Below are 15,143 nucleotides of genomic sequence, written 5' to 3' on the forward strand. Positions count from 1 at the left end.
CTGTTTACCCATTCAAAAGTGGACCTGCAAATGCAGATGAAAAGCTGAGCAGGTCCTTTCTGACAGATGAAAAATACTGGAAAAACCGCAAGTAAAAGCAGTAAACGTTACTTTCCCTGAAGGACAAGGTAACAAGCCAGCCAGCTCTGCACCTGGAGTTTTGGGTGGGAAGTCACTCATCAGACTAGGCTGATGACACAGCAAGGCTGCTTTGCTTTATACCAGTCACTAACTCACTGAAGATTTAATCCTTCATTTACATTCAAAACTCAATTAATTAAACTAATGCACCCGACTGGTAAACTAGTGAAATATTTCTGATACAGTTTTGAAACCTCTTTAAAACATTAGCTCCAAATAATCAACTTATCTACCACAGATCATGTCAATTCTTACTCCTAATGACAACACACTGTGCAAACATCTTTACTGAAGAGAAAGGCATTCAAGAAACAAAAGGCAGGCACATTATGAAGATTAAAAGAAAACTATACTGAGCAATTCTTTCTATTCCAGTGTCTCAAGAAAGCTGATTCATGACTTGAAGTTGTAAGAGGAGTACTGCAGTAGTAACCCTCTGTACATGACTCCAGAGCAGCTAAGACAGAGGATTAAAAAACAGACCTCAAAATTTACTCTGAATCATCGTGTACATTCATCTTAAAATTAGCTATTAAAAATAGTAATGGCAATATAGATTTACACACTATATGGTCCATATAATACTTTAATCTATTTCTTCTGATATCCAGAAATGCTTGCTGAGTTGACTTGGCCTGTTCAACAACCAGACTGTTCTTTACAGTTTTAAGCTTGCACTTTATTTTCTCTGTGGTATCACCTGCCCCCAGTCATGTGATGGAAAGGAGCACAGTCTGTCCTCCCCTTCAACTCAGCAAACCGCTGAGAAGCAAAATATCTGAAACAGTCCATCGGTCACCAGCCCAAGTGCCTGAACAGCACACTGCAATCCTCAGCAGAGCCATCTCCCCAGGCTGCATTCACATGGTCAATTTCATCTGCCATTACCCCTGGGTGCAGCTGAAAGCTGCAGTACCACTTCAGAACCCTGAGTTCTAATTTATGCAGCCGAGTGCTGAGATGGGACAAGGAAACAATCTGATAGGAAAAAAACGAGGATGCTTTTTTTCCTTAGCCAAGTTAGTTGGTCTCATCAGTCTCCTGAGCCATTGTGCAGCATCACCCACCAATCCAGGTGCCTGCATAAGGAAGAAGAGGTGAATAAACTGCAAAAGAAGAGTGAAGGCCAAACACCTTTTTCTGCCAACAGCCCACACTTCAAGCAGACAAAGCACAGTCCCAAAACCAGCTCATTTAGAATGACAAGTGAACTGGGGCTTTGACACAGCCACAGTTTAGAACTGGCTTTATTGTATGCATACATAAAAAATAAGAGTACTACATCTTTACTTCACCCACTATTCAGTGAGAAAAATCCTACTAACAGAGCATTACTGACAGTACTGTTGAAGGTGTGTGAATGCTGGTTTTCAGCTTCTTTTTCCTAATGTGTGTTTGAGACATTATTTCTTAGAATACAGCATTACAAGTCTGATGCTTGACAAAAAAACTGTTATTTTGCAAGTCCTAAAGTTTTCAGGTTTTTGAATAAAAGTGACTTAAAATTCTCATCACATCAAGAAGTTTCTGAGGTTAGATTCCTTGGTTTTTGTATAATTTTTTAAACAAAATTATTTTAGAACAGATTATTTAGGTGAAAAAAACATTTGTGAAAACACACGACTGAGTGTTTTGATAAAAGCTCAACCTTTTAAACATATGGTTTACGAGGGTTCAGATAAGGACTTAAATGTTTAGTGATGCACCAATATTCTAAGAAATACCATATTTTAGACATGTCTTACTGTTGTAGGCATATAGGAAATGTATTAGCTAAAGGCTGTTCTGTATATAGTGTATCATGCTGGGAAATCGTGGTGCTTCTTCCTAGGATCTCTTTCCAATCTTACAGAAATCTGTGGATCAGAACATTACATGCAGGCATCCTCTGTGCCCCTCAGCACCAAGCAGCATCTTGAGTTTGATGCCTAAATAAGCAGTGATTTATATGGTATTGTTCAGTCTGGGACTTCTACTGGGCCAAACAATTCCAAATTTAAAAGTCTGGAGTTACAGTAATGATCAGATCCTCTAGATCTAGAATAAAACATTAGATTCCACTGTGATACAACCATTATGACACACAGCCAGCTATTCTTTAACATGTAATTTCTACTAGTACTGAAATAGCTAATGAATAGCAATATTAAGTAAATGATATGGACAGAACTGGTTGTAGGAATAGCACAAGACTTATGAATGAATAAAAGCAATGCCTCAAGTGAGAAAATATTTCTTTCCTAATTAAAAATTTAAAAAATGGAATTTTTATGCCAATGAAATTAATTCAGCATTGCACAATTGTACATGTACATAATTCTGACATAAATCCTTGTATTTCAAACACTACATATGCAAAAGCCCTTAAAAATCTAAGGTGGTGGCAGTTTGATACTGTGTGTGTCAAAATCGTGTATTTGTGCAGTCTGAGTAACTTTCTTCTAAATACACAGAATTAAAACAGAAAAAAAAGGTCACCTACAACCCCTTTACCAGAACTGCTCTGACACAGTAAGGATCACTTTCTGGGATTTCAACAATGGTCTGGGTAAAACTGAAGGAAGGAGCATCTCACACATGAGGCGAGCCTGAGAGAGCTGGGACTGGTGAGCCTGGAGAAGCCTCACGGTGGCTCTCATATCCAAAGAAAGAGTGCAAGGAGGAGAGAAATGGGCACTTTTCAGTGGTGCCCAGTAACAGGACCAGAGGCAATTGGCACAAACTGAAACACATGAGGTTCCCGTTGAACATCAAGAAATATTTTTGGTGTGAAAGTGACTGAGTATTGGCACTGGTGCCCAGAGAGATTGTGAGATCTCTCTCTATCCTTGATGACGGGCCTGGGCCATTAATTCTCCATGACCGTACTTGAGCAAGATAGACCAGATGACCTCCAGAGGTCCCTTTCAATATCAAACATTCTGTGGTTCTGCGAGCAAAGCTTCGATATCTATCCAAAGGTAAAAAAAAACCAAAAAAACCCAAGCTTGCACAAACTCATTAAAATATAGGACAAATTACACAGCTGAAAACAGAAATTGGAAGCTGAAAATGCAGTATCTGGATCACCTTCATCCCAGTGTTCTGAAAGAATGGGCACAGGAGATAAAAGATGCAGCAGAAAGGATTTTTGATAAATCTATAAACTCAAAAGCAGAAATATTCCAAGCATAGTGCCTATATTTAAAAGGAGGAAAAGCAATCAAGAATATGTCAGGTCTATGAATTTGATCAAAAGCCAGCATGCTACTGAGAATAATTATTCTTTCTTGCAAAATTCAAAGACAAAGAAGAAAACAAATGATCATCAAAGAAGATATCACATTGGTTCACCAGCGGTAGATTGTACCAAACTTACTTGACATCTTTCTTCAATAAGACAGCTAATTTTTAGATAAAGGAAATGCAGGAAGTTTATGTCAACTTTTTACACTATGCTGTATGGTTATGGACTTTTGATACTGTGCCATATCAGTTAGATAAAAAAGATGGGAAAGGAACCAAGTATGTTGATGGCAGAGATAACAGTGGTCTACACTGAATGGAAAGCCATTGGATCAGAAGGTTACTAATGGAGTTCATAAAGAAAGTCTTTGGTCAAAGCTTTTGCATTTTTAAAAGCTTTGATATTTGCCATAATTAAACTTATACCAAAAACCTTGCTAATGACATTTCCTGATAAGACCAAGGAGCATCATATACGCAGAAAAGGATTGAAACATGATAGAAAAAGAATGGGAAGACCTTAAGTGGGTATTGGTAATGGCATGCAATTTAACAACAGACAACAGCAAGACCTTACACAGAGGGACTAATAGAAGCAAACTCTCCAATGATGTGGAAGCTGTTGATAAAATCAAGGACACATACGAGCAGTTACCCTATCATATTATATCCAAGTCAAACTCTACTCCCAACAACCAGCACCAGGACAAGAGGGCACAGCCTCAAGCTGCACCAGGAGAGGCTCAGGTTGGACACCAGGAGAAATTCCTTAACAGAAAGAGTACTTAAGCACTACTGCTCAGGTAGGTGGTGGAGTCACTATCCCTGGAGGTGTTCAAGAAACAACTGGCCCATGGTCCTAGTTGATAAGGTGGTGATCAGTCAAAGGTTGGGCTTGATCTCAGAGGTCTTTTCCAACTTAAATGTTTCTGTGATTCTGTAAATTCTAGAGACAGATAAGAACTATATAAGATAACGGAAAATATTAGCTGATGGGCAAGTAAGTATGAAGTGGGCATGAATAAATTTCCAGTCAAAAATTAGGTGGCAGTTATAAATCACCAAAGTTCTGACACAGTCCCTCCACTGGCATAATGATGCAGAAATTTAGCTAGTTTGAACAAGAAGCTTCTTTAATTTAAACATAAAAAAAATAAAAACAAAACAAGAACAAGATCACATTGTCCACACAACAATAAAAAAACCTAACACAATTCAGTCTCATACAAATACACAAAATGCTGAAAACTTGCAGAGTATTCCAAGATACACTGTAATTGCAGCATGATGGTCTTCCAGGTTTTGTAAAAAAATTCATATTAAGCAACTTAGCATCAATTTGTTATCTCATGATCTCCCTTAATAAATTCAGACAGACACTAATAAAGCACACCATTTATTGTTCCTCCATTGTTTAGTACGATCTGCTCTACACAGCCATGATTTTTAATTTGTCATGCTGCTGGGTAGACAAGCCCAGGCCCAACATATTAGGGGCACCTCTGTGTTTCTGGAGTTCTGTTCCTCCCCACTGTGTTTGTAGCATTTTAATTAGAAGAGAACTGCTTGTAACAAATGCAAGAACTGAAGTGCTGGGACTACTGAGTCAGTGAATAAAAATTGCTGGCTGCTGCAGGAATTAATTTATAAATTGATAGAATATGGCAGCATTTAGTGGACAGAGTAACTGCCCATCATTCACTATTGTTCAGTCATGATGATCTGCAGAGGCATTTGAACTTGATGGAAAACACTGCTCTCCCAAAGCAGGAATGCAGTGTTTGTGCTTCTTTGCCTTCAAAGATAAATTAATGTAAAAGATACTAGGATAGTGAGAAAAATGATTGGTCCTTGGAAGCTCAGAAATATTTATCAGCAGGCCATCATCTGTTTGATGATGCAAAATCATGTCTTCAGGGTCAGCTGGACAGAGCTAAGATCCAAAAACATGCAAAAAATAACCTGGAACACATGAAGTATATCCCATTTGCTTCCATCCTTTTGGGTGTGAGGCACATGAAAGACACTTCTTTCCTGATTACACATTTGTTAGCCTTATAACATCCATTGGTATCTTGCTGAAGGGATCTCCAAATGCACAGAGAAAGCTGCTGTTCACAGCAACTGAGGTCTAAATACTAAATGCTAAAAGCCTTCTTGCAACAGTGACTGCTGAAGAACATGGGAAGTGACCTACTGAGGTGCAGAAAAACTGTAGTTGCTTATCAGAAATGGCAAATAATTAAGGGGGAGAGAGTGGGACCCAAGAAAACAAAAATTAAAAATACAAATATGTTGTAACATTAACTACCCCAATACTTTGTGACTCCTTGCCAATTCCCATCTCTGGCTCACATGTGTCAAGTATGCTCATAATTCTCTGTGGAGCCTTCATTTTAGAAAAGCATGAACCCTGCTGAGTATCCTGAAGATAATTCTGATGTGTATTTCACACTACCCATTTTTATGAGTTGGCAGTTTTGTAGTCCAGCCAACCAGCCAACCCAAACAGCCTATTTGTCCTACTGTTGCTTTTCTGATTTTATTATGATGGACCACAACACATGACAGATCTGTTACTGTGTCACTCAGTGTATGGATATACACACACATACACACTTGGTACAATAAATGTATCCAAGAGCCTTTATTAGTGATGGAAATCCTTTCTGAAAACAAAGATAATAATGAAGAGCATGTGCAAGATCTTTTACTCTTTATGCAGCAGAAATTTTTCAATCAAAATGGTAGTTGCTGCATGAACTGAAGAACGGTGAAACTGTAAAACAAGTACCACTTTTACTGAAGATAGAAATGCAGAGGGCAGGCATTATACTTGTGAAATAAATTCTCACCCCAGATTTATAGTATGAAAGGAAGCAATTTAATGTATCAGCAACATAAACAATAAATCTTATTGTTAGGATCCAAGGTTGGTTGTGGATGAACACAAAACTTTGTGGTATGGACCAAAGACTAAAGACATAGTGCTTACACAGCTGAGAAAAATTAATTGCTTATGTAAGGAGTGTTTTGCATCCTGGTTGAAGGAGAAGCCTTATTGCACTTATAATAATTACTAATTTTAAAGACAGCATTTCTCTTCAACCACTTTGTATACCTGCAACACCAGGTGCGCCCTCCATTAAGATACAATTACACTTACCCGCTGCAAACAGACTGGATTTTGTTACCAAACCGCAAGAGCTGATATATTTAGCCACTGTTATTTCAATAAGGCCAAGATGATATTGTAGCTCTAACAAGAAGTGATATAACTAGACACGGTTTATGTAAATCCAGTAATAGCAAACACCACAGAGATAAAGCGGTTTCAGTGCTCGCTGCACAGTTGCGTGCGTGCAGAAAGACACCTTTTACGTGCGTGACCCACTCAGAAGCAGAATTTTTTAGCTCTTTACTCCCTCCGTGCTGACCCCGTGGTTCAGCCCGGCTGACCGGGCGCCGCTCCGCAGCCCGAGCGGTGCTCACGGGCGGCTCTCGGGGAACCCCCGCCGTCACGGGCCTCGCCACACCTCCCACCGCGGCCGCCCGATAGCGGGGCCGAGCAGCGCGGCACCGCCGCACAAAGGATCGCCCGGCCCCGCTGAGCCGTCCCGCCCTCGGCCTGCGCGGAGGGCGCGGCGCTGGCCCCGGGCTGCTCCGGGGCGCGGGACACGCCGAGCACCGCCCCGACCCGCCGCTCTCGCCGGTCCCGCCCGACGCTGCCCGCCCGCGGCGGGCGCTGCCCTGGGCCGGGCCCCGCGCCCGCCTCGCGCCCCGCGGCCCCCCCGGCCCGCCCGGTGCACGCCGCCCCCGGGGGCCGTGGCGCAACGAAGTGCGAAGACACCCGAGCCCAGCCCGCGCCGGGTCGCCCCGCGCCCACCTCAAACACCACTTCTTCGTCGAACTCCGGTGTCATCCTTGCCCGCCATGCCACCCCCTCCTCGCGGGCACGCTGGGAAACCGAGTCCGCCGTGCCGCCGACCGCCCAGCCCCGCCCAGCCCGCTGGGCGCCGCCTGGCGCGTGGAAGAACTACAGCTCCCAGAAAGCATAGCGAGCGCCCGCTTTCGGGCGCTCTGTGGGCGGGGCGGATGGGGCGGGGGCGGGGCGGGGGCGGAGGCAGTGGGGGCGGGGAGGGGCGAAGGCCCGGCAGGGTTGACCAGTAGGGGGCGCTGGCGGGCGGTGTCTGAGGGCTCTCCGTGTGCCGCGGCCGCGGGGTGGGATGCGGCGGCGGCGGCGGGCGGGGGGAGCTGCTCCTGCTCCGGCTGCTCCTCCGGCTGGGTGGCGGCGCGGGGGAACAATGGGCTCCTTCTCCTCGGCCCTCAGAGGGGCCGTGGCGTAAGGGACGAGGGGAAGCGCGGCTCCGCGCCTGGGGAGCACCATGAGCTCCGCCGGTGAGTGCCCGGGGAAACTTTGGGGAGCGGCGGTTTCCGCCCAGCCGGCGGCCGCGGCTGCCCCCGCGGCCGGACAGCGTCGCCTCGCTCGCCCCGCGGCGGCGGGGACGTGGGGATGAGGGGCTCTTGCCGCCAGACGGGAGCCGGAGCCGCCGGCGCGCTCCCCGTCCCGGCTGCGCGCTCGGCTCGCTCCGGGGGCAGCGCGGGGAGGCGGGCGGGGAGCGGTCGGAGCGTGAGGGGCGCACCCGGCTACCCGGCTCGGGGAACAGCCCTCCCCGGGGCACAGCCATTCCCCGGGTCCGCTACGGGCTCCCTGCACCCCTGGGCACGTCCTGCCCGGGGCTGGGGCTGCGCGGGCTGAGCCGGGCTCTCCGCCCCGCGTGTCCCGAGCGGGTCCCTGCGCCCGGGATGAGCTCACGGCGGGGGAAACCTGCTGGGGGCCGGGCTCTGGCAGGAGAACCAGCTCCGGGGCTGGGGCTGTCGCTCCGTCTGACTCCGCGGAGCTGCGAGAGTTTGTCAGCTGCGGCTTTGCTTCGGGGATGTACCTGCCTTGGCCGGGATCTTGCACGCAGGATCCCCACGGGGGTGCTGGAAAGCGTTCGCTTCTGGCCTTTCCAGCTGCGGGTTGGAACTGACCTACTTCAGTGCTTTCCTTACCTTTCCTCCCCCGTTTCTTGACCGCTGCCAATTTAATGACTAAAAGAGCTCCAAGGCAAATTCTTGGTTGAGAACAAGAGCACCCCGTGTTTAAGGGAATTGCTCCTATTTATATTTGCTTGCATGGTGGTGTGCTAACAGCGCTTTTGTTCAGGCATCTGTTAGATTAGTGGATTCCTTTCTTATCTGCCTAAGGACGAGAACAGGAGTCGTTTCTGTATTGAAAACATGTCGTGTAAATTATGATGTATTGGATGGGAACACAGCTAATTGTAGGGTTAAACGGGAAGCAGCAAAGTGCTTCCTGTAAGGATTGGGGTGGTCGGTGTTCTAAAGAAAAAGCAATACACAGTTTTCAAGCAAAAATATCTACCCAATTGTCAGTGTTTGCCTCTCAAGTTTGTCAGCTTGTTATTGACTCCGGCTTTAATTAAGTTATCTGAGCTGTCATAGCTAATCAGAATTTACTGGAAAATGAAAAGCGATTTAATGCATCTTTCTGCTTCATTTAAAACATTTCCATTTTTAATATGTTTGACAGAACTGATTTTGTTTAGATTTTGAGAAGCATGTAATAAAGCAGGTTATCTCTGCTTAACCAGCTGCATTGTATGTTCCCGTTTTCAGTAGTGCTGCTGATTGTGCAGTTCCCAGTGATCTTTAAAGAGTTAAACAGCTGTGCACATAAGTGTTAGGGGGTGCTAAAGAGCTGGGCTGTTAAAATTTGATACGGTACTAAGTTTCAGAAAGTTGGGTAGATTTTCAGTACTAAACAGTGATTTCAGAACTTTTAGATCTTAGGTGGCGTGACTAAATCAGTTTTAAGTGTACATTGTGGTGGGGTTTGTGGGGAAGGTGAGGACAAAGGGGTTCTGGTGAACAAAGTAAGCAAAAGACAAAAATGGATACTGAGGAATATCAGAAGAGAAAGTGGGACAGTTTCATGGCAAATCTAAATTTCAACAAGTTTTTCAGGAGGGAGGCATAAAGAGTACTGGGCCAGAAAGAGGGAAGATGAGGGGTGTTTAAGAGGGAATGAAGAGTATTTTGTGTGATGCATTATGTGAAGATAAAATACATGGGGAACAGGTGAAACAAGATTAGAGATTCATGATCCTGCTGACAGCATCATGACAGCCTTTGACATTTCAGTTAAGGTATGAAAAGGCTAAAGAGTGCCAAAAGACTGATCTGAAGGTTTAATATCCCTCTCTTGATATTGCTACAGAATTTAGTGCCTGTAATATACAGGCACTCTTTATAAAGCTATTGCTCATATAAAAACTTAACAACCCCTGTATTTTAATTTCAGTCTTGTGATCTGTAGAATCTGTTTCCTACACTGAAATTATTTAATTGTGAATTCAATTCTTACTCTGGTTTGTGCTCTGTAAGCCAGTTTTCTGACAACTGGTTGGTAATAGAGCGTTTCTGTAAAAATGTTACTGTCTGTGAAGGCTTCATGTGCAACTTGAAATGCTAGAAATCTTTCCTTCAGTTTGACTTGAGGGACCCAAGTGCCTCTCTTGGGTCTTCTTTTAATGTACCTTTAGGACAAAACAGCATGGTACACCATCATCTGTATTGCTTTAATTTTCTTTTTAAGTAGCATTTGCAGGTGTATTCTTGATATGCAGGGCTTTCTCTATGAGAGATACTGTGTTATTTGAGGGAACTGTGGTATGGGGAGAAACCCCAACACAGCTTCTCCCCAAAGCCAGAAGTTCCAAAAAGTCTGAGATTGATAACCCAGCCTTAACCTTGCTCCAGCTCACCTTCTGCCTTTCTAAATAATGCAGTGCATATTCAGTGTCTTGCAGTGTATCTTTTCTATTTCCTCTACAGAAGTGTTTCAGTTACATCTCAGTCCAGAACCAACATAACTCTGTGATGGAGTTCTGCCACAGCTGTTGCTTACATCTTTTAAAATGTATATGTAAGTCTGGAATTATTGCAGCTAAGGAGCTATAGCACTTTAAAAAAATACTTCTATATAATTTGAAGGTTATCTTATTGTAGTGATCAACCCCTATGTTGGTTTCAATCTTCACTTACAGCTATTCTCCTGCCATTGCTTTCTCATGCACTGCACAAGATATATTTACATATATACACACTATATGTATGATGCCAATGAATGTCCATTTACTCATTTCTGCCTGAAAGTATTATGCTGGCTTCAAGTATGTGCTTTGCCTTTAAAAGGAAAAAACAAAAGCTCAGAGTTATGAGTTTGACATTTATTATTTCTTGCTGAAGAAACAGTCCTTATATGTGAATCTATAGAGCTTATTTAATGTGGGCAGAATGTATAGCTTAGGCTTGAAATTGGATTTGACAACAACAATGAGAAAAATGTATTTTAATGTCAGAAATGTAGTTCAAATGGAAAAAAACCATAGCAGGAACAGAATAAACAAAATCATCATGACTTTTCCAATCAAACTTCATTGCTTTCAAGGATTGAAAAAAAAAAAAAGAGGCCTGCAGCGTTTAATGTCCCTTTAACCCTCGAATGTGTCAAGTCTCATTAGAGTTACTCAGCTCTGTCTCTGCATGTGATCTTAAAAGGTTGTTTATTCATCTCTTGTCCTTGCTCTGAAGTTATCCCTAACTTTCCTGTTTTATTTCCATAAGTCAGTGAACAACCCAAGATTTTGAAATTGATGCTTTCCTTTTGCAGTTTAATTAGGATGTTTTCTAAAACTGGTGGCTTGGAAACCACGGTTTTCCCTTGTACTTTAAAAACTACACGTGTTATCTTCCGGGATGTTATGACTCATTCCTTTTTTTGTTTCTTTTGAGCATTGTGGCACCTGAGAAAAATCAGAGTCTCTCCATAATGAGAAAATAAATAAACATTTGCAGGAAATAAATTAATGATCTCACAATACTTTTTTGAGGTCTTTACCTAATGAACCATTTTTTTTGGAACTAAAAACAAAGTAATGGACCTGAAAAGCCTTCTAATGAGTCTTTAAAATTTAGGCTGCTGTAGAACAGGATTTTTAGAATACTTTATGTGTTTCTTTCTGCAATGTATTGCCAGTGCAATAATCTCTCAGCATATCCCAAACATAGCAGTGATTCTCTTTCTCCCTACATGTTCTTTAAAAGCCAGACTGGCTTTCTTGTTTCAAGACCGTGAGTTGTACTGTTTTGTGCCCAGAATAGTCTCAGGAACAGCAAACAGGCTGTTGGAGCAAGCTATTCCTTCATGTGAGAAAAAACAGCCCACTGGTCTCCTGGTAGATACCTTCTGGGCATCGCATTATTTTCATGTATAGCCTACAGATGTGATTTGCTGTATCTGAGAATACAGTGTGCATATGCAAACAAGGTGCCACAAGAAAGCCAATGCATATATTTGCTCTAGGCCAGCTGCTGCGTGGTAGCTGTTAGAAGCCCTTTTCTTTTCCTAGTGTGTGTGAAAAAGATTTGTCAAGTAGTATGTGAAATATCTGTAACCTTATACGTTTCAGATAAGAAATAAACCTTAGAGGGTACAGAAAAGGAATAAACTGCCATATATATTGTGTGGTAAGATAAGAGTATTCTTGTGACCAGCTTCTATAAAGTAGCTGATTTGTTAAATTCACACCTTTGCTTACCCCATACTAATTTGATTGTGTACCCTTTTCTTAAGCTTAGGCTGAGCTGCTGTCAAAATCTGATGCCACTAATTTATTGTTTTACTTTCTTCCTACTTTTTGTGGTTCAGAAGGGACAATGCTTTAGGGTAAGTTGCAGGATCCTGCCCAGGTGACTTGAGATAGTCCCATAGGGCATCCTGAGTACCACAAGGAGAATCTCTGCTCATGTGAGGCATTGTAAGGAAAGGAATATCAAGTTGTATCAGCTTGATAGTGCCTAGAACCATTTGTCCCCTTTTCATGGACAGATGCAAGTCAACATGACTTGTGCCTGTTCTTTTGTTGTTCCTAAATATGGAAGTTGTTAACATGATCTCAAAGGTATTGGCATAAAAATTACCTGGGAAGAACACTCCTTTAGCAGGGTTTATTGCAGATGGGGTAGTTCCATTTGATTTTTTTTGTCTCAGTTCACCTTCACATATCATTGTTTCTCCTTGTTCCTATGTAAGGCAGGGAAAAGAACAAGAGGTAAAAAGTTGAGAAGGATTTAAAGCTGTGTAATAATAATGCTTAAGATTGCAATATCTTATTGGCTTTTCTGTTCATTCTCATGATAGTGCATAGGAGAAGATACAGATGTGTTTTTAAGTGACATCCTCAGCTGTCAAATTCTATCATCTGAAAAACAGAAATGGGCAGCACTTTAGGGTCAAAAAATTGAGAGTAGAAGTTGTTTCAGGATGTTCTCATCCTCCTCTGAAACAAATCAAAGGAAGAACTGGAGCACTTACCAGCCAGGCAATAACAAGTGCTGGTCACAGAGGAGATCAGCAGGATGAGAATGGGTGTTGCTTTTTCCTCAGCATGCTGAAGGGTGTAATTCGCCAGAGAGATAAATGTCTGTTTCTGTGCTGTGACCTGAAGTCAGACAGAGAGCACGAGCATTGATCTGCATAGGTGGGGCTCATGGCAATTTGTTGTTAGAAAACGAACGCCCTTTTAAATCTACTTTTCCTAAGGGGGTTAGGTGTTGGTATTTTTAAGTATTTTTTTTTTCTTCAGCACTGAGCATGGTATTGGCTGTTCCTGTGTGAGCAGCAGATTTCCTGTTGGTGATGGCAGCATTGCTAGTCACTTTATTTATGGATTTCTTCCTTTGCATAGTTAAGCAGGTTGGAGGATATCTCTTTGACAGTTTCTCTGGCTCCTAAGCATTTCATCTGTTTATGCAAATCAAATTTTATATTTCTACTCAGCTTTGCATTTATTACTGGAATCCCTGGATGCAGGGATTCTCTTTGGGAAATGGGTTAAGGTTGGAGGTGGGAGTGGGGAAAATCATAGTGTTTCTCTAATTTCCTGAGTATGACAAGCTAGACAATCCAATGTCCAGTCCAAAGTTACCTCTGAAAATTCTACACATGTCAGAAAGTGAGTTTAGGTTGCTGCCGGGGGCTGTCTTTTTAGCTGGTCAGAGTGACCCCGACTAAAGTTCGAAAGTTTCTTTTCCCAGCCCGGTACTTGAAGAAGAAGTCAGGGCTCTTCATTTTTTCGGTCTCAAGATTGTTTATTGCATCTTATCTATAAAGTTCTTTCTCCCTGTCCAGCCGAGATCCGTTTGGCAGGACAGCCAGAGGCACTCCTCCCTCCTCCAGGGCGGTGTTATCTTTATATACTACAAACTACGTGTACAATATTTACAGTTATTTTCCAATACCTATCATCTATATTAGACAGTGAGTTTCTACTTTAGACCAATCTAAAAGTGCCAACATCACCAGACAAGATGGAGGTAGAGAAGAAGAAGAAAGGCTAGACACGCCCAAATCCCTCCATCTTGTCACCAGAAACCCCTATACCAAAAATCCTAAAACCTACATTTAGACTCTGTAATTATTTATTCTTACACTATTTACACTATTGTGGCTTTTATCTCTTTCTATAAAGGTGACAAGTTATTCCGTGGTTCATAATCGAACCCACTGGTGTTCTGGGCTGTGTGCCAGGGTCTCCGAGCCCCCTGGCAAGGGTCCCAGGAAACTCCGGACTCCCAGAGGGATGTCCTGAGTTCCGACAGGTTGCCTGTAAGTGCTTGTGGCTCCCCCACAACACTAGGTGAGATATTTCTGTAGTTAATTATCCTCTACATTTCATAAGAATTTCAGAGCTTTGTTTCTAGTTTGAACATGTCAAACCTCAGTGATCAGCTATGGAATCTCATCAGGGGTTAGGTGGTTTTTTTTTTTTTTTTTTTTTTTTTGGTTTTGGGATTTTTTTTGTGATTCAAGAGCCATCTGATACCCAAAACCTTTCACATGTTCATAAGTATGTATTCTATTACCATCTTAGTTTTTAAATTCATGGTTAAATTAACCAGGATGAACTTCCTTGGGATTTGAAGCATAATTTTTTAGACTTTGGATGCTTATGTAATTATTTCTGAGATTGCTGGAAGGTGACATTGCATGTCAGTCTGGTAGGTGCTATGTACAGAAATATTTTCAACTCCCTTCATCTTTTATACTTCGCAGATTACCTACTGCTTAGCTTCAGACCTGCTCTCATGTGGAGCTCTCATAAAACAACTATGTGCAATGATTTCCAAATTCTCTTCAATTTTTACTCTCCTAAGCATAACCAGCCATCTCTGTCCTTAGGTGAATAGCTAGTTCCATATGGCACCAGGAAAAAGCCCACTGTCCAAGCAACTATCCCATGCATTTGCTCTTTAACATTTCCTTGAATGTATTTATTGTTTTTCACCTTGCTTATGCTTGCCATTTATTAAAAAGTCATTCTCATATGACTTCCAGTCATTCCTTACACCTTTATATATAACAGTTGCCTCCTACTTAGATTTTTTTTCTATTCTGGATGGGAAATTGTCCCTTTTAGAGCACTGCTATGTAGAATTGTGCTTTTCATCCAATAATGAATTGAATTAGTTTATAAGTAACTGACTTTAATTCTCAATTTCTAATGTCAATCTACTATACTTTCACCCTTGTCAGCTGCTGTAATTTTTTACAAGTAGTTCATTGCTTGTATTCTTCAGAAACTTAAAGATATTTTGTTGAGGAAAACTACTGGTATGCATTCCTTCTTGGAGCCTTTCCTCTCACATCA

At 42.5% G+C, this 15,143-nt stretch overlaps 2 protein-coding genes across 7 annotated transcripts in view; one reads left to right on the forward strand and one right to left on the reverse strand.

The window, feature by feature from the left end:
- Nucleotides 1-7,349, reverse strand: part of VEZT (vezatin, adherens junctions transmembrane protein) — a 59,028-nt gene extending 51,679 nt beyond the window's left edge. For 3 of the 4 annotated variants that reach the window (XM_059846762.1, XM_059846765.1, XM_059846764.1), the window contains exon 1: nt 7,253-7,345. In XM_059846762.1, the coding sequence (XP_059702745.1) occupies nt 7,253-7,288 (36 nt within the window). In that variant the 5' untranslated portion in view covers nt 7,289-7,345. Of the gene's footprint in view, nt 1-7,252 lie in introns of all 4 variants that reach the window. The other variant, XM_059846761.1, reaches the window with a different exon arrangement.
- A 232-nt stretch (nt 7,350-7,581) lies between these two features.
- FGD6 (FYVE, RhoGEF and PH domain containing 6) overlaps nt 7,582-15,143 on the forward strand; it is a 72,777-nt gene continuing 65,215 nt past the window's right edge. For 2 of the 3 annotated variants that reach the window (XM_059846769.1, XM_059846767.1), the window contains exon 1: nt 7,582-7,764. In XM_059846769.1, the coding sequence (XP_059702752.1) occupies nt 7,752-7,764 (13 nt within the window). In that variant the 5' untranslated portion in view covers nt 7,582-7,751. The remainder of the gene's footprint in view (nt 7,765-15,143) is intronic. The other variant, XM_059846766.1, reaches the window with a different exon arrangement.

This window comes from Haemorhous mexicanus, chromosome 5 (genome assembly GCF_027477595.1).
Source record: "Haemorhous mexicanus isolate bHaeMex1 chromosome 5, bHaeMex1.pri, whole genome shotgun sequence".
Classification (NCBI taxonomy): Eukaryota; Metazoa; Chordata; class Aves; order Passeriformes; family Fringillidae; genus Haemorhous; species Haemorhous mexicanus.